The sequence below is a fragment of the Lissotriton helveticus genome, chromosome 1_1 (assembly GCF_964261635.1).
Source record: "Lissotriton helveticus chromosome 1_1, aLisHel1.1, whole genome shotgun sequence".
In the NCBI taxonomy this organism is placed as follows: Eukaryota; Metazoa; Chordata; class Amphibia; order Caudata; family Salamandridae; genus Lissotriton; species Lissotriton helveticus.
The window spans coordinates 1,939,092,711-1,939,112,149 of record NC_136057.1 but is presented as its reverse complement, the minus strand read 5'-3'; the positions used below and the strand labels follow the sequence as shown (position 1 = coordinate 1,939,112,149).

General features: G+C 51.1%; 1 protein-coding gene across 1 annotated transcript in view; it reads left to right on the top strand.

The window, feature by feature from the left end:
* CEP350 (centrosomal protein 350) overlaps window positions 1-19,439 on the top strand; it is a 1,478,431-nt gene that overhangs the window by 87,048 nt on the left and 1,371,944 nt on the right. The window contains exon 6 of the mRNA XM_078643560.1: window positions 1,286-1,887. Within this exon, the coding sequence (XP_078499686.1) occupies window positions 1,286-1,887 (602 nt within the window). The remainder of the gene's footprint in view (window positions 1-1,285; window positions 1,888-19,439) is intronic.

The following is a 19,439-nucleotide window of genomic DNA, read 5'->3' as shown; positions in this document are numbered from 1 at the left end:
TCTGTGTACATATACCTATATGTGTGTATAAGTGCAAATGCAATAGGTCTCACATTTCGTAACTATAAAGCTATTTACTAGTCAACGACAAAGCCATTTGTTTATCTGTTTTACAAAAAAACCATGCACAAGCAAGTCTGGGAGTGTGCATGATGCGAGTGCCTCCAGATATTATTTGCCTCTAGATATTATTTGCCTCCAGTCTTACATTTAGAGCACGCGTTTTCCCAGACAGTCTTTGAAAGCTATTGAACGAAAAGAGGAGGAATCGAGACAGACTGTTTATGATAGCAATGGAAAGAGGGGACTTGGTATCGAATCCAACAGCGGCCATGATGCTATGGAAAGAAAGGACAAAGCATATTGACCCACTGTTGACACTATGGAAAGAATGGAGGAAGTATCAAAGAAAGACAGGTGGAGCATAAGAACCGAGCTAGGGGATGCTCATCCATGAAAAAGGAGGCTGCTGTTCTTTCCATGCCCTCAGAAAGTTCTCTTTAGGCCACAGGCCCCTAGATTTGAAATGGCTTGCTACCTACCATTTTCAGAACAAATAAAGGGGCGTGGCAGTTATTTTGATGAGGAGAAAAGATAATGGGCCAGAAGGTGTGTGGGGGGGCTCTGTGTGGGTGTGTGTGGAGGGCTCTGTGTGGGTGTGTGTGGGGGGCTTTGTGTGGCTGTGTGTGTGGGGGGCTCTGTGTGGCTGTGTGTGTGGGGGGCTCTGTGTGGGTGTGTGTGTGGGGGGACTCTGTGGAGGGCTCTGTGTGGGTGTGTGTGGGGGGCTTTGTGTGGCTGTGTGTGTGGGGGGCTCTGTGTGGCTGTGTGTGTGGGGGGGCTCTGTGTGGCTGTGTGTGTGGGGGGCTCTGTGTGGGTGTGTGTGTGGGGGGCTCTGTGTTTGGGGGGGCTCTCTGTGGGTGTTTGTGTGTGTCATTTGCGAGAGATAAAGCTAGTGGCATTGTAAATGACAATGCCATTTATTTATGTTAAAAAAAAAAAATGTCAAGAGCAATGCCAATAGCTCTAACTTTAACAAAGGCAAAACCATTGCATTGTAAATGCTTGTTTTTTTTAACTTGTGATGGACATGATTGTTAGTGCTTGTATCCTGCAGGCGCTGACTGAGTTGACCACAACTCCAGAGTTGGGGTTTCATGATCTAAGAAATCCCCAGATTCTTCACCTGGTGCTGGTCCAGGAAGAGCTTCTTTTATTGTTCTCCTGATTTACTGTTAGTCCATCTTGGCCTGATATTATCTGCTGATGCTTCTGCTTTGTTTCACAGGGAGACCTATGCAGCCTCACCATACATGAGTTCCAGTCATTTGGAGGCCAAAGCATTGCTTGCTGGAGTTGAAAGTACGAAAGGAGAAGCAGCTGTTCGTACAGTTTACAGTCAAGACACCCAGGAGTTTGACAGCACTCGTTCCTCTGCCATTGATGACACTGTTGTAAGATATTTGAATGACCGCCCCGCTATTGACGCCCTGCAGTGCTCGGACCATGTTGCTAAAGCAAGCAGTCCAGACAGAACTGAGGGGTTGCCAGCTGCTATCTTGTCCCGAGTCCATGGTACTGACCAAAAACAATTTTTTCCCGATACACCGGAGAGTGGGCAGAAAAACCTGCACATGTCAGAAATGTCTCAGTCTTCTGTAAGCAGCACAAGCTCCCACCGTCTGGAAATCTTGAGACGGCGACAGCCTGATGCCAAACTTGAGAAGCTAAAGGAGCGGATCCGTAAGCAGTGGGAGCACACAGGAGGCAGGGATGTGCACCTGGTCCACACTGAGCAGCCAATCATCCTGGTCAACAACACAGAATCTGCAGGGACCAATGCCAAAGTCCGGAAAGTGGCAGTGGGACCGCCAGCTCCAGCTTACAAAGGTGCGTGTACAATAAATTGGATAAAACACCATAATGGGTGCTTTACACAAAGTGGCACTTTGCCAGTGTTGCTTGGGGTCCGGAAATAGTGGAAGAAACAAAATGTCACTGCTCCAATGTAGAGGTTGGAGGAGGCAGGGGGTGTTTGTTCTGAGGCTCACACCCAAAGTAATTTCATGAGAAGCCTTACCGAAGCATACAGCTAAACTAATGTGACGGTTATAGACAGTTCTTAATTTGAGCCAGAGGTTGCCGGTAGGCCTACTGGCATATATTTTACCTCAAAGTCTTTCATCCAGAGCAAGAAAGATAACAACACAAAGGGGGCATCAGTAGAAACACTGTTACAAAAGGAGAAAGCTAAAATGAAAAAGAACCTGCAAGAGTGAGATAAACAGGCAAGGAGTATGTGTTAGTGGATTAAAAAGGCATGATTTGGAATCAAGGCTACACAGTATTGGTATACTGCACTCCAACTTTCAAGAGTTCTGGATGCGGGCTTCTGAGCAAAAACTTAGGCCCAGTCACTTATCCTTTTACAAATTAAGCACTGGTCATTAATCAGATTAAGTTCTGAAAGGAAATTAGTACTTTAATATCCGAGCAAGACAAGGACATAAGTACCCACACCCTCAGTGTATAGCGGTCCCCTCCATCAGGTGCCTTCAGCAGGTCTCTGCCCCATGAATTTTTCCTCTTGTTTGAGAGAATCCTAACATTCTCATTTCAGAGAACTTAACATTACCTTTCCATCATCAACTCCACAAATCAATCTCCAATAAGTTGTTACTGCAACACAAGTACGTAATTTGTTAATTTACTGTGCACCATTAATTTAACTCAGGAAAGGTACATGCAATTATAATGATGATAATAACATAGTAAATTAAAATTGAAATTAATGTGAGTACTTTTCATTGGTTATTGCTAGTCTTTCTCTCCTCCAAACCCTTCTCTCAATTGGTTGAGGCCTGGACTAATAAAAGGCAGGGGAAGGCATTCTGTTTTATTTTTTTTTAAACTCAATAAAATAACTAACAATGGGTAGAATTAGCATTAAGACTAAGATACTATATTTATCAAATTTACAACTCAATTGATTTCTAAAAAATGTTCAGTGAAGACGAGAAAATCCTACCACGACGCAGCAGTTTGTTAGTCTGTTTCTGTACATGAACACCTGATTTCGTGAAGTTTTATTTTCTTTGTGGTTTTTTTCTAACTTCAGGTTCACTGACCATTTGCTAGATTTCTCTAGTACCATATTTTTCTTCTTGTTGTGCCTATTTTTTTCTCTCTGCTTTATTTATAGATTTCCTGTCCGAAGAGGCTGATTTTATTTCAGATGGCGATTTATGTTTTACCCACACTATTATTTCTTTCTCCCTTTGTTATGTGTGAGAAAAGGCCTCATTTTGCATGATTAGCCCCCCACTTTTTGCCTGGTTTTGATGTGGTTTCAGTTGTAGTGCACAGGGTCCCTGCCAACCAGGCCCCCTGTGCCAGTGCTTCTTCCCTAAAAACAAATCCCAAATTTGTACTTCTGCCATCTGTAAGTCCCTAGTGAATGGTAGCCTGGGTACCTAGGGCCTGGGGGCTGAAGAGGGTCCCCTGGGACATCCCGCCCCCCCCCCCCCCCAACCTCCCTCACAAACCACTGCCCTTGCGGATTGCATCCCCATGTGAGGGGAAAAACAACAAAGTCAACATGGCACCCTGCCTGAGTTCCATGCCAGCTAACACTGCCTGAAGGCATAGGTAAGTCACCCCACTAGCAGGCCTCACAGCCCTAAGGCATGGTGCACTATACCACAGGCTAGGGCATATATCTATGAGCAGATATGCCCCTACAATATTGGGGTCCATTTCTTAATATTGTAATTACTAGTGTATACATAGAGAGTACATGGGCTGGAAACTCGACAACCCGGGTTCCACAGCACTATGATGGCTTCACTGAACACAGGAGTGTTTGGTACTGTTCTACTACTTTCAATAAGTCCACACTGATGCCAGTGTGATATGTATTGTATCATGTAGCCAGAGGGCACCTACCAACCCTGGTGTGGGTTCTGACCAGCTGTAGGCAGCCAGACAGCACCAGCCATGTTTCTGGACCCATGGGTAGAGATCTCCTGCTTCCTGGGACTAGAAACAATGCATATCCTGAGCAGAGGTGTCACACCTCCTCCCCCAGGATGGACCAGTGCTTGAAGAGGGAAGCTTCAAAGGCCTGCCATATTTGTAACGTGACCCATAGCCTCTGCCGCTAGCAGCAAATGGCAGCCTCTGGTTTACACTTTGGGTGGGAAAACCGGCAGGAAAAACTCAAAAGAATAGGAGGTGTGCCCACCTCTACCAACCCTACCTCTAAGGTGAAGGAGGCAAGATGAAGCACAACTTTCAGCCCGCCATCTTGAAGATGAGGGAGGGTGGCATAATAGAGGGTGTAATCACCTCATGTAAGGTGCCCTTTGGTCCTACCTACTACTCCCCTAAAATGCCTCCTAAATGTATTATTTAGGTGGCTCCCCAAGACCTGGAAAGTAGATCTGCGACTACTAACGAAGAAAGAAGACACCCTGCAGCAGAAGACGGAAGATGACTGCCTTACCCCCAGTCCTACTGGCCTTTCACCAGCTTCGACGATCCTGCGACCTGTCTTGCAGCCAGCAACCTCTGAAATCCCTGGGAGGACTGCTGCCTTCAACAAAGACTCCAGTCTCCTGAGGACAGCTGACCTGTCCAAAAGAAACCAATAGCAAAGACTCCGGATCCAGGTAAATCTGCGACTCATGCCCACTCTCTACCCGACGCCCACGGTCGAGTCAGAGTGGCCCAACTGCCTGAAGTCTCCTCAGCAACCAGGTCTCCGAATCTAGCATTGGCTGACCTCTCCTGACTCCCACGTCGGCACCTGCAGAGAGAAACTGAAGGGTCCCCCGCACCACGACCGGCCCGGTAAGACGATTTCCGATGTCACCCGCAGCCTTGGGCTTTGGTGAGCTCGGCCAGCAGTGCTCCTATGACCCCTAACACCTCAACTTACCTGTGCTGCTGCTGATGTTGTGACTGGACCCTCTGGTTCAATGCCTGCAGCCTGTTTCCAAAAAGAAGAAACTCCATAGGATTACATTTGGTGCCCGATACTATGTTTACACCCGGCTGCCCCTGTGCCGCTGGTGGTGTATGTTTGGTGCTGCGTTGTCTCACCCCCATGCTGGTCCTCACACACAAAAGTTGGCCCCTACAACCAATCCACTTAACTACAAGCAGCATGGCTCCAAGGACCCCAAGACTCCATTGAAATGCATTGGGCCGAACTCCGATTTTGACCTCTGCCCTAGGTCGCCCCTGTGGCGTTGGCGGTGCTGTGTTGGTACTTACCTGACCCTTGCCCACTGCTGACTTTAGTCCCGAAGACTGGAACTGTATGTCGTGTACTTACCTTATTAACCGCAAAACTGTTCTCCCCATAGGATAACATTGAACTTTTCTGAAAATATTCCGTGTGGATTTTTCAAAGTGCGAAGTATTTTTAATTAAAAACGTACTTGCCTTATTGCGAAGAACCTTGGGCGTAAAATAAAGTACAAACAAAGTATATTTTTCTAAAAGTGGTCTGGGTCTCCATTTTGAGCTGTGTGTCCATTACTGGTCACTGTTGTGCAATAAATGTCTTACACTCTTCTGTGTTCAATCAATCAATCAATCAATCATGCCATTTGTATAGCGCACTACTCACCCGGGAGGGTCTCAAGGCGCTTGGGGGGAGGGGTATGCTACTGCTCGAACAGCCAGGTCTTGAGTTGTTTCCTGAAGGCGAGATGGTCCTGGGTCAGCCGAAGGTGGATGGGGAGGGAGTTCCAAGTCTTGGCAGCCAGGTAAGAGAAGGATCTTCCTCCGCCGGTGGCTCTTCGATGCGTGGTACGGCTGCGAGGGCGAGGCTGGTGGACCGTAGCTGGCGGGTGGGCATGTAGAAGGTCAGGCGGTCGTTGAGGTACTTGGGGCCCAGGTCGTGGAGAGACTTGTGTGCGTGGGTGAGGAACGTGATCCTCTTGTCGACGGGGAGCCAGTGCAGGTTCCTCAGGTGGCTGGAGATGTGGCTGCGTCGGGGGACATCCAGGATGAGTCGGGCGGAGGCGTTCTGGATGCGCTGGAGTCTTTTCTGTAGCTTGGCTGTGGTTCCGGCGTAGAGGGCGTTTCCGTAGTCCAGTCGGCTGGTGACGAGTGCCTGGGTGACAGTCTTCCTGGTCTCGGTCGGGATCCAGCCGAAGATCTTTCGAAGCATACGCAGGGTGTTGAAGCACGATGAGGAGACGGCGTTGACTTGTCTGGTCATCGAGAGGGAGGGGTCCAGGATGAAGCCCAGGTTGCATGCGTGGTCGGTTGGCTTGGGTGCGGTGCCCAGGGCTGGGGGCCACCAGGAGTCGTCCCAGGCGGAGGTCGAAGATCCCAGGATGAGGACTTCCGTCTTGTCCGAGTTCAGTTTCAGGCGGCTGTCCTTCATCCACTCGGCGACGTCTTTCATCCCTTCGTGTAGGCAGGTTCTGGCGGTGTCGGGGTCTTTGGTGAGGGAGAGGATCAGCTGGGTGTTGTCGGCGTAAGAGATGATGTTGAGGTTGTGCTGGCGTGCGATGGCTGCGAGAGGTTTCATGTAGATGTTGAAGAGGGTGGGGCTGAGTGAAGATCCTTGCGGGACGCCGCAGATGACTTCGGTGGCCTCGGAGCGAAACGGGGGGAGGCGGACTCTTTGTGTTCTTCTGGCGAGGAACGAGATGATCCACTCCAGTGCCTTCTCTTGGATACCGATGTTGCTGAGGCGCTGGACTAGGGTGCGGTGGCAGACCGTGTCGAACGCAGCGGAGAGGTCCAGGAGGATGAGGGCCACTGTTTCCCCCTTGTCGAGCAGGGTCCGGATGTCGTCGGTGGCTGCGATGAGGGCGGTCTCGGTGCTGTGGTTGGCTCTGAAGCCGGACTGCGAGGGGTCGAGGGATCCGTTCGTCTCGAGGAAGGCGGTCAGCTGTCTGTTGACGATCTTCTCGATGACTTTAGCAGGAAAAGGGAGGAGCGAGATGGGGCGGAAGTTTTTGAGATCGGTGGGGTCCGCTGTAGGTTTCTTCAGGAGGGCGCTGATCTCGGCGTGCTTCCAGCTCTCCGGGAAGGTGGCGGTGTTGAAGGAGGCATTGATGATGTTCCGGAGTTGGGGTGCGATGGTGGAGTCGGCCTTGTTGAAGACGTGGTGTGGGCAGTGGTCGGTCGGTGATCCGGAGTGGATGGTGTTCATCGTGCGGGCTGTGTCTTCGGTGGTCACCGTGGTCCAGGTGCGAAGGGTGGCGGTGGGGGGCGTTGGTTCGACGGTTGGGTGCGTGGGTGGGGTGCCGAAGCTGTTCTGGATGTCGGCGATCTTGCGGTGGAAGAACGAGGCGAGGGAGTCGCAGAGGTCTTGTGATGGAGTGATGTCGTTGGTGCCGGTGCTGGGGTTGGAGAACTCCTTGACGATAGTGAAGAGCTCTTTGCTGTCGTGGGCGTTCCTTCAGGGATTTCTTCTTGGTGGTGCGGATGAGCTGGTGGTGCTTGCGGGTAGCGTGTTTGAGGGCGGTCATGTTGTCGGTGGTCCGGTCGAGGAGCCAGGCTTTCTCGAGGGTGCGGCAGGTCTTCTTGGAGTCCTTGAGGTCGTCGGTGAACCAGGATGCCTTTTTGCTTCTGGGTCTGCTGGGAGGGTTCTTTAGTGGCGTGAGGTCGTCGGCGCCGGCGGTCAGCCACTGTGTGAAGTTGCGGGCTGCTTCGTTGGGGTCCGTTGAGTTGGCGGGTGGGCTCTGGCTGAGGGAGGTGGTGAGCTGGTCTGCGGTGATCTTGCTCCAATTCCTGTGAGGTACCTGTTGCGGGTGGTGGTGGGTCGTGGATCTTTTGAAGCTGAAGTGGACGCAGCTGTGGTCGGTCCAGTGGAGTCCGGTGGCGTGGCTGAAGGTGATGTACTTGCTGGAAGAGAAGACGGGATCAAGTGTGTGGCCGGCGTAGTGGGTGGGGGTGTTGACCAGTTGCTTGAGTCCGAGGTTGGCGAGGTTTTCCAGCAGGGCGGTGGTGTTGCGGTCCTTGTTGTTCTCCAGGTGGAAGTTGAGGTCCCCGAGGAGGATGTAGTCAGTGGAGGGGAGGGCGTGCGGGCTGATGAAGTCTGTGATGTCTTCGCTGAATTGTGTGCGTGGTCCCGGGGGTCTGTAGACGAGGGTGCCTCTGAGGGTCGTCTTAGGGTCGGTGTGAATCTGGAAGTGGAGATGTTCGCACCACACTACCACTAATAGATCACTTTGGGTTTTACATTGAGCCTTGTACACTTTTCTGGAACCCCTGGACTCTATGTACAGTATTACCACCTAGTGACCATGTCATAAACAGAGCCAGCTTCCTACATTATGTGAACTTTGTATATCCCATGACTTGCTATTTTTAGGACATTGAATCACTTTCTGTAGTCTGACATTTTTTTTCAAATGGGCCTGAAATCTGAGTTGCAGACCATTGTGAATGGGTATTTTCTATGATAGGTGTACTTGTCTGCTTCAGTGAGTTGTGGGAGACTGGTCTTGGTGTTTTAACGGGTGAGACTGGATGGCTGTACCAAATGACTTCAACTTCTTCTAATGTAGTACTGATTACCTATTACCCAGAAGGCGTTTGAGTGCTGTTGGGTTCTGTCATATAAAATTTAAGCTACGTATGGGCTCTTATGTTTGTCTGCAGTTCCTGTATTATGAGTATACTTTATCATTTTAGATGCTGTTTTAAAAAAGGTAATTTCGATCAAACAGCTCAATGTGTACTGCCAGGCTTCTGATGGTCCTGGGAAGAGGTGCACTGCCTAGGATGATTGGGTATAGTGGAGGAACAGCAAGGCTATCCTAGTATGTTTTGGAGGCGGGAAGGAATAGATGTACTTTTGCCTGTATAGTGATTACAGGCAAGTCACTTCATAGAAAAGAAAGGGCTGCACACTGATAATGTGCTACTCTTAGACATAGGATGACTTTGCCATTGGGTGGATTTGCAGTCCCCTTTTTCAAATCCTTAAGTGTGCAGACCTCTTTGTCTTTATTCTTTAGCTCTAATAACATTTGTTCTTAATTCAAACCCATCAGTGAGTCAGACTTTCATCACAATGTGTGTCACGTGTTGTCTAAGCACTCATGAATATTAAGAACAGGTTTGATACTATAACACCCGTCTTCAAGGCATTTTTTTGAGGTGGCAAAAATACTGCAATTTGTTTCTCAGCAAACATGCGTGTCCTGGAAGTTCATCCAGGCCTGGGTGACCCTGACAGCAGATTGTGATGACTATCTACTTGTGGAGTTAGCTGTAGAAGTGTTAGGACTAGAGGGAATGCCTTGCCTCTTAACCCTTTATAAATAGGAATTTTTGCACATTAATTTGTTAAACATTGGAATACTCTCCATAATCTTGTCATCTGGGTGCTAGACCAGATTGCTTTTCTTTCCAAAGAAATTGGTAGCCATTTACTCCAGTGTATCTGTAACTACATCCTCCTTATGACGTTGCATTACAAGGCTCAGAATTGGGGGACAATTATAAAGTGCAGGCTTCCTCAAAACTGCTCCAGTTTGGGCCCGTGGGGAATGACCTTAAAATGTCTATCCCAGTCTGAAACAAAAGGCATTATTTTGTGTTATCACACCATATATAGTGTAGTATTGACTGTACAAACAACCATTGTTAACCCAGCCTTGAACAGTAAAAGAAGTGCACTTCTACTCTTAGTGAATAGTGACCCTTAAACAACATTGTAATTTCTGACACTGATGACACGTTTGACCTTGGACCAACAATTTTCATTTTAGAATGGAAAATCGACCTTTGACACATATTTTGGGGAAAAGTGCTCCCCACAGACGGACACAATCAAATTGTTGCCCTTTCTCCCTACCCCATCATAAATGTGCATTTATATTCACTATGAAGACTGAGACTTGGAAAAAATGTGAACAGTGATTCAGATGTGGGGACAGACCAAAACGCAACCTCTGACCCAGATAGCATGTGGGATGACTGCATAGCGGAATATCTTTATGAAATACAACCACAACCCTTGCTACCAAATTGGCATGGTCTTATACAAAAACAGCTACTCCATATATGAGACAGATGTTTAAAAAAGTCTCTTGCTGAAAGCCAAAGTTTTTTTTTCTTCACTTTTTTTTTCTTTATTTATTAGTCATTTCAACAGCGCACATTACATACATCATTTGAATGTACATTGTAGGAGATCGTGCACAACAGAACAAACATCAACTTAACCCCCTCCTGTAAGAAAGTACATTAGCGATCAGGCAGATCATTATGGCTTAAAACAATTTACTTCACTGCACCACTAACCTTTTCCGTGGATATGACGACAGTAGTTGACACCCTATTAACAACAATCTACTACTCACTCAAGTTCACTCTGAGCTATTAAATATTCCCTTAAGGGAGCCCAAATGTCCTTGGGGCGGGAGGACGACGGCAGTTCTTCTGCCAGCTGTTCACGACAATAGATCATGTCCTTTATCCACTTAGCAGTACTCGGACAGTTCCGACTATCCCATGTGAATAGTACACTCCTCCTCGCCAACAACAATGCCACCATCGCAAAGCGTCCCACTGTAGCTTTAAAGCCTGACACGTACCCCAGTAAACATTCCAGAGGCGTACAATTCAACATCTGACCAGTCATTGTATAAATAAGAGAGACAGCCTCCTCCCAATATTGATGCACCCGTCTGCATTTCCACGCCAGGTGGAGGAAATCAGCACCCCCCTGCCCACACCGTTGGCAGCTGTCCGTATCCCTGAGCCCATCCTGTGCAGTTTCTTGGGAGTATGGTACACCTGGTGCAGGAACTTTAGATGAATAATACATAGGTTACTATTAAACGACAATCTCCCCGTCAACAGGCATATCTGCTCCCATATATCCATCGAAATCGGGGGCTCTAGTATAGCATTCCAGCGCTCCAGACTTTTGCCCTCCTGATAGACTGTCTCCTCCTGTACCGCTCTATATAATCTGGTCAGCAGTTTTTTCTTCGATGTAGCTACTATTTCCAATTGTAGCGCCTTCAGCGCTATCGGCTCATCTGGGAAGCTAGTGTAGTGATCTCGCACCGCCCTACGCAACCTGTAGCAGGTGTACCGAAAAAGTGGTGTGGAATTTTGCATGTAGTCTAAGTCTGCACCCGTGACATACGTCCCCTCAATATACAAGTCACACATGTGCCTCAGACCCACCTCCTTAAGAGCCGTGACCGGGCCTCTCTCCAGCCACGGAAAAGGCGGCATGTCCAGCAATAGGTAACGCAGGAGCATAAAGGGGCAACCTATGGGATCGTTTCCCAATTTCCTGCCAGGCCGATATGGTCGTGTCAATTGTGTTTATCTCCAACTTGTGCGTCTGTCTGTTAGTATGTGTAATAATACTGTTCAACTGTACAGGATATGCATCCCCCTCTTCCACAGCCACATGTGGAATAAACTTGTGTGGTTTAAACCAGAAGTATGCATACTGAGCCTGCCGCACAAGTAGTACACATAGAAATCTGGAGCATTGAACCCACCCTGCGCGAATGGCAATGCTAGAGTGGATCAACTTATTCTCGGCGGCTTAGTCCCCCACACCAGGCGTAACAGTTGGGACTGCACTGTTTTAAAAAAAATGCTTAGTCAAAGGAACAGGGATATTACAAAACAAGTAGAGAAACTTGGGAAGGATAGTAATTTTTATCACCGCTATGCCGTCCGCCAATGAGAGTGGCAGGCCAACCCAACGATCAACTTATTTTACCAACTGGGGGGCGGAGCTTGCCAGCATCGATGGTGGACGCATAGGTGCTGAGCTCCGCGCCATCACCCAAAAAGATCCTGTTTAAAATCCTTTTTTTTTTTTTTTTGATTTTTCAAAAACCTTTATTAGTATTCTTAATCTGTACACCGCTATTTAGCCAACAACCCGGAGGCAGGCAGCATATGTCCAACTTTCATATAGCAGGGTTGCAATACGTGCACAGTTCGCATTCAGTCAATATAGTATGAATATATAACATTTAACATAAACGCATGTGAGAGATTGTCACAGGTCAACCCAATCAGTGTCCATCAAGTGATCACAAGGCTCGCCGCCAGAAGCCCCTGATTTTCTGCATGGAGCCATTCCCCCACCCTCCCTGCACCCGCTCTATATGTCTCCCCTGTACTGCCCTCAGTCACTTTCATCCCCCTCCGAGTGGGCCAGCCAGTCTGCCAAATGTCTGCAGGCCTAGAGCGGAGTGGCATCTGTTCCCAATACGCCGTCAACTGGTTTTTACAGTACAAGGCAGATTTCAGCCAGCTCGATATCGTTGGTGGGGTCTTTTGTTTCCATTTGAGCGCTATCTGCCGCTTGGCAAGCAGGAGTAACATTGCCACCAGCTTTCTGGACGTACTCGGTACCGGCAGCACAAATCCCAGGAGGCCTAACAATGGGTCGGGACCCAAGGGTATATGCATCATCAGACTCATAGTGCGAAACACATTCTCCCAGTATGCCCCTATCGGGCCACACGTCCAAGACAAATGATAAAAGGTGGCCTCTCTCTCACCACATCTCCAGCAGGAGGCGTCAGCTGACAGTCCCATTCTCACCAGTTGCAAGGGCGTACGGTACGTTCTGTGTGGATAATTGAAGTGTATGAGCCTGAGCCTGTAGTTTGGGGATAAGTGTTCTAGTTGCGTGCAACAAAACGTCCATTGTTTTTCTGATATCTGTATATCCGCCTCCCTCACCCAGGCCATCCTCGAGTCAGTGTGTGGGACTGGTGTCGTGTTCTGTGTGGCCCTGTAGATCCTCGTTATCAATTTATGGGAGGATGCATTTGAGAGAACGTCCTCCAGTGCCGCTAGTGTCGGCGGTGCCTCCGGGAAGCCCGGGTATCTACGTTTGCACGCAGCCTGCAGTTGATAATACAATAAGAGTTCCGTGGCCGTCGGGGTCGTAGAGTCAGTCATGGCCTGTATCTCTATAAAGTTGTCATCCGGGTACAGGTCTCCTGCCACCTTCAGGCCTCTCTCGCTCGCCCTACGGACCACTGCTGCATCCGTGAGTGGTTCCAGCAGGGGGTTGCCGTCTAGTGGCATGCTCGGGGCGTACATGTCGCTCACGCCCGCTCGTTTTGCTATGCCCGCCCATGCCCATCGCACCATCTCCACCGTGTCTATGTCCTCATGCGGTCTCTTGAATTTTGTGTATACCGCCGTCTTGATGGGGCATGGAGACGCCACGTCTATCTCAATAGCTACGTGAGGTTGGTACGGAATCGGGTGGTGCCAGTAGTAGAGGAACTGAGCTTGTGCACTGTACGCATACAGCTCAAAATCTGGCGCAGCTAAACCACCCTGCCGAAACGGGAGAGTTAGGAGGTTCCAGGCCATCCTGGGTTGCCGACCCGCCCATACCAACTCAATGACCGCAGACCGGAGCCTGGCGAAAAATGCCATTGTTAGCGGCAGAGGTATATTTATAAATAAATACAGGAATTTGGGGACCACCACCATTTTGGCAAGAGCTATGCGACCCATCAAAGAAAGCGGAAGTGTCTTCCACTTCTTTACTTTGCCCTCCAGCCAATCCATTGCCACTCCAAAGTTTGAGAGCCAGATGTCATGAACGGTGCGGCTCACTTTAATGCCCAAGTATTTTACTTCCTCCTCGGCCCAGTCAATCTGAAATTCCGTATGGCACCTCACCGTGCTATCTGTCAGTGGCAGCATGGTCGACTTCGACCAATTAATATTAATCCCAGTGAGGCCGCTATATCTAAGCATCTCCCTCATCAGCGGATCGAAATTCGTCTCAGGGTCCATCATGTAGATGGTGATGTCGTCTGCATATAGGGAGATAAGCAGACCGCGCGATGTGAAGCCTATGCTCCTCTGGGTGTGGTGTTGCCGCATACGTGCTGCAAGCGGCTCCGTAGCTACGGCAAAGAGCAGGGGAGAGAGCGGGCATCCCTGTCTCGTCCCTCTCGTGATCCGAATAGAGTCTGAGGTCTGCCCATTCACTCGCACCCTTGCAGTCGGGTGATTGTACAGCACGCCGATACGTCTGGCAAACAGCGGGCTGAACCCCATTCTAGTAAAGAGTGCGTACAGGAACTTCCACTCCAGGGAGTCAAATGCCTTTGTCGCATCAAGTAGCGCAGCAGCAGCTTTCGATTTGGGGTCCAGGTAGTGGAGCAACCCGAACAGAACTCTCAGATTATGGGAAGTGGATCTCTCCAAGACGAAACCCGACTGGTCTGACAGCGCAATCTGCGGTAGCATATATTTTAGTCGGTCAGCCAGCAGTTTCGCATAGATCTTGGCGTCCACATTGATGAGCGAGAGGGGTCGGTATGAGTCCGGCTCAAGAGGGTCCTTGCCAGGCTTGAGTAGGGTGATGATCAGTGCCTCGCGCATGGATTGCGGGAGTATCCCTGATTCGACCGCTTCCTCAAAGACCCTGTATAGTTTGGGTACCAGAATATCTACATACTCCTTGTAAAACTCGGACGTTAAACCGTCCGGTCCAGGCGCTTTACCAGGCGGCATGCTCATTATTATAGCCCGTATGTCCTCCTGCGAGAACGGTAGGTCCATGTACTGTCTGGCCCCGTTGTTAAACCAGGCCAGGGCGATTGTGTCTAGATAGTCTGTGATAGTCTGGTCGTCAGGCGTAATTTTGGACGTGTAGAGTGCGCTGTAGTACTGCGTCATGACTCCGAGGATGGCCTTTGGCTCCCTCACTATGTCTCCTCCCTCATCTCTAATCTCTAGCACATAGTCCGCACCCCTGGGAGCACGGATCATGTTGGCCAGCGTCCTGCCTGCCCTATCCCCCTACCCGTACCGTCGTGCCTGCGCATCTTTCGCTAGAAAGGACACCTCTCTGTCTGCCTCTTCCTGGTATTGCGTGAGCTTCGTACGAAACTCAGCCCTCCATCTGTCTGTAGGTGCTTCTTGAAGTCGAGCCTCTAGCGCTGCTAGTTCAGTTTCTAGTGTTTGCAAGGTGCTTCTGATTGAGCGGAGTACACCTGTCTTCAGTGACATGCAGCACCCTCTTATCACCACCTTACAGGCCTCCCACAGCGTGCCCGGGGAGTCCACCGACCCCTCGTTCAGCTCGAAGTAGTCCTCCAGTTTTACCCTCAATTCTTGCCTAAATACCTGGTCTCTAAGTGCCCTGGATGGGAACCTCCAGCTAAAAGGTTGGATGTAGGGTGTTGGGGTGGCTAGGGTAAGACATACTGGCGCGTGATCGGACAGTGAGCGCGGTAGGTGTGTTACATCTGTCACAAGTGTATGGACGTCCCCAGAAAGCAGCCAGTAATCGAGTCTAGACCACGTGGCTCTGTGCATTGTTAGACAAGTACCTTCCCGGGCTCCCGGGTGCAGTACTCTCCAGGAGTCTATCAGGCGAGCCTCCGAGATGATATCCCATAGTGTAGCCGCCGCCTTGGGGTGGTGTTCTCTCGCAGTACCCTGTCTATCCATCGTGTCTGAGAGCACCACGTTGTAATCTCCTCCCCACATAATCGCTGCCTGCCCTTTAGTCTGTACTTTGTACCAAAGATCGTTATAGAACTCAGGGTTATCATCATTAGGACCATACACATTCACCAATATCATCCTCATACCACACAGTGTTCCTACCACTATGATGTACCTCCCCTCTGTATCCAACTGCACCTCTGACGTTGTCCAGTGTAGCCCCCGCCTAATGAGTATCGCTACCCCCCGGGAGTAGTTGGAGTAGGGTGCATGCAGTGTTACCCCCCATCTAGTACTACGGAGCATCGCAGCGGCATTGGCAGTCAGGTGGGTGTCCTGCAGAAAACATATGTCAATATTCCTTCGCTGCAAGTAGGCTTGCACCAGCCGGGCCTTACGCCTATCGTTCAAGCCGCGCACATTCCAGGTTAACAATTTAACGTGAGCCATAGTCAGAATTGTGAGTATGCAGCGTCACTCCCTTCCGCAACATGTGCACTAGGGTACAACGCAATCGTTCACGATCAGTCACCATGCAATATCTGGCGCCTAAAGTGCTCTGGGGCCTATCTCGTGCAACTGTGTAGGTATTCGCTGCCTGTGACATCAGCCTCTCAACAAAACAATTAGCAACAGTGCTCTGCAATCCCAAACCCCCCCAACCCCCTCCCGCTCCAACCCCCCAATCAGGTCGTGCAATTCTATCCCTCCCCCCCCACCCAAACACCAAACACCCTGTAAGGCATTGCAATAGTTCAAGTTCAATGGGAGTCATCCCTCGGGGAACGCGGGTCTTACGCACACTAACCCTGTACTCATGCCAGGGCGACCGAGCGCCAGCCTGACAGTGCTCCCGTGTGGACCTCCCCCTCACACCTTACATGCATCAGTAACGGCCAACTTATCTTAGTACGGAGGATCTGCAGTGTCCGAGGCCCTCAGCAGGCCTCCCCGGCCCTTGCATCGCATAGTGACAGCAATGTTGGTTCAAAGTTCGCTCCTCCGTCACTCTATGTCACTGATGACAGCTCTCTCTTCAGGTACCGCAGGAGCCGTCTGGTTCTTGTGATCTCGCGATAGTTGCTTTGCATATGTCAATGCTGCCTTGGCATCCACAAAAAAGGAAGGTTTGCCTGGGCCTTGTACCCTCAGCTTGGCGGGGTATATCAGCGAATATTTGGTCCCAATTTGCTGGAAGATCTTCTTGGCCGGGACGAATTCCCTCCTAGCCGCCTGAACTTGCATGGTGAAATCCGGGAAGATCGAGATGTGATTACCCTGGTATTGGAGGTCCTTTATATCTCTTGCCATGCGTAAAATGGTGTCACGGTCCCTGTAGTTCAGAATGCGCGCTATGATTGCTCTCGGCGGTGCACCCGGTTGTGGCTGGGGACCCAGCGTCCTGTGCGCCCTTTCGACCAGGAACATTTGGGAGAGGCCTGTCCCGAACAGTTCTGACATCATGGTCTCCACGTACACTTCCATTTTCGCAATGTTGGTCGTTTCGGCCACACCCGTTATGCGGACGTTGTTGCGTCTTGAGCGGGCTTCCAAGTCCTCATTCTTCTGTTGGATTAGCGTCAAGACCTTGTCCATGCCTCGTATTTTCCTGTCCATAGCAGTATGACCCTCTTCCGTTTCAGTCACACGCGTTTCCAGCACGTCTATCCTGCCATCCTGCTTGTCCATGCGCCTGGTCAGGCCGTCCATACGGGCCGCCAAGTCGTCCATCTTTTGATCTATCCCCTGGAGACTCGTTTTAAGTTCCTGAAACATGGACTTGATTTCAGAAGTTTGCGCGCCCCCGCTATCATTTTTGGCCGCCTCGTCTTCAGATTGCTCCTGGCCTGTCGTCCTCTGCTTGGTCTTATCAAAGGTGATCTTCGGCTGTCTCGTATCCGGTTTCCCCATCTTGCCTGGCGAACTCGACGGAGGGATCACAGAGAACCTGGTTCGTCTAGCAAGGACTGCAGCTTGAGGTGTCCCACTCAGCCTAGGCTTCTCCAGCGCCCTTGCAGTTAGTTGTAGTCGTGCACGCTTGCATAGCAGGCAGTTCGTGGCCAGAATACCCTCCGCTTACCAGTCGCAGCAACTGAACAACCCACTCAGGGTCCGGCGGCACAAAATGGCGTCTCGCGCCAATACATCAGGGTTCCAGCAGCCGAGCCCAGATCCTGGGATTCACGAGCGTTTATCCACCACAGCGTTTAGCGACCTAGGGGGGGGGGGGTGCCGCCAAAGTATCGTTCGCCTCAGGCGCTTCTGTCCGCCCCTCCACGCAGCTTGGCCTCGCGGGGGGTCCGCTGCCCAATTATGGCACCCTCGCACCCAACTGGGTCTTGGATCGTCGTCAGCCTCCCCCGTTATGCTCCTTACCGGGTCGGCCCCAAAGCAGGACGGTAGCGCAGCTCTCCGGCCTCACCGCCTCACAGTGCACCCCCGCTCCGGGCCAGTCCAGTACGTTTTGTGTCACTCCAGAGCCTTGGAGGGAGCGATCGTTCTGCAGCTCAATGCGGAGTTGTTGGGCGCCTCCTCCGGCCCCCGGTGTGCAGGCCGCGTAGCGCCGGGCTCCCCACTGCTCTCCTCCGGATCTCAGCTCACGCGAGGTCCCGGCTTCCAACTTGACTCGGGCCGCCTCTTCACTCGCAGGCTGCCCGCGTTAGTGCAGAGCGGTCTGTCTTCCCGCTTCGGTTTCGTTCCTCCAGCGAGTAACTCCCGCCACTCCACAGGGCTTCTGAGCGGGAGAGGTCCGGGATCTCTGTCCGTTTACAGGATAATTGCCGGATTTATTCGCTCGGTCGGCGGAGCTGCGGGTCTAAGCAGCCATTCCGCCTCGCGTCCAAGCCACGCCCCCCCTGTTTAAAATCCTTATTGACAAAGCCGAGCATTTCCCGGAGGGGGTGTAAGCCCTCGGCTGCTAGCAGTAGCATCGGCAGCGCCTCCAGGATACAAACAACAGCTGGAGGCAGAGTTGCGGCGCGGGACGGCATCCTGGCGGACTAGGCCGCGATCCCCGGTCTTGCTTGGGGAGCAGCCCGGCGTACGTCGCAGTGCGTGCAGCTCGACCGGCGGGGTCGGATCCGGACCCACTGGAGACGGAACGGAACGGAGCGGAAGACGCCGCAGCCGATTGCCGGACTTCGGACCCGCGGGGGGTTAGACCAGCTGCAGCGGTGAGCGAGGACGCAGGAAAGCCCTGCAAGCCCTGAATACCAAGGTAGAACTGGCGTGTACCTGGTGAAGGCTCTACACTAGGCCGCAACAACATTGCCCCCCTTATTCAAAAGCTGCCAGGAGCCAACTGCGCTGCGGGTGGGCTTGGCTCCGGATTTGGAACTGGGGGCACTGCCAAGCCTGGAGAGCTAGTGCCTTAGCGTGAACACCTTCGGGCACTACGCGTGTCTAACCACGCAGAAAGCGAGTCTCGTTACGCACGGACCCCCGTATCCCCGACAACTCATCCACCCGAGATAGAGGGAGCCCAGCTTCATAAGGGCCGATACGAGCGCAGGCTGGCAAGAAGACAAGAGGTGAAGGCACGGGATTGAGGGAGGGGAGGGCTGGAGCTACTGGCCTGCTGCCCCCCCCATTCCACCTTGCAACACAGCGCCGAGTTACCAGGCCTGCCCGCACCAAAATCAGGCTATAGAGGAGTGCTGAGTTCTGTTGGGCCTGCAAACGCCAAGTGGACACCTGGTCAGACTGTATAAGAGCGCTAGGTCCCGGAGGGAGCCCGGGGGAACTAGGGCAAAGGAGGCGCACGCAGGATGATCTCTGCCGACCTGCTGATGAACTACGTGAGTCTGAGCCGGCAGACACGGGACACATGCGAGTGAGCGCAGCGGGGGCCGCTGGCTGGAGGAAGACCTTGTATTCGAGAGGGGTGGTGCTCTGGTTCTTGCGCCATGCTCTTTCCTTGTCAGCGACATCCTGGAAAGTGCGATAAACGGCAAACATCGTACTCTGAGGGTATACCGGAGGGGTACCCCATTGTC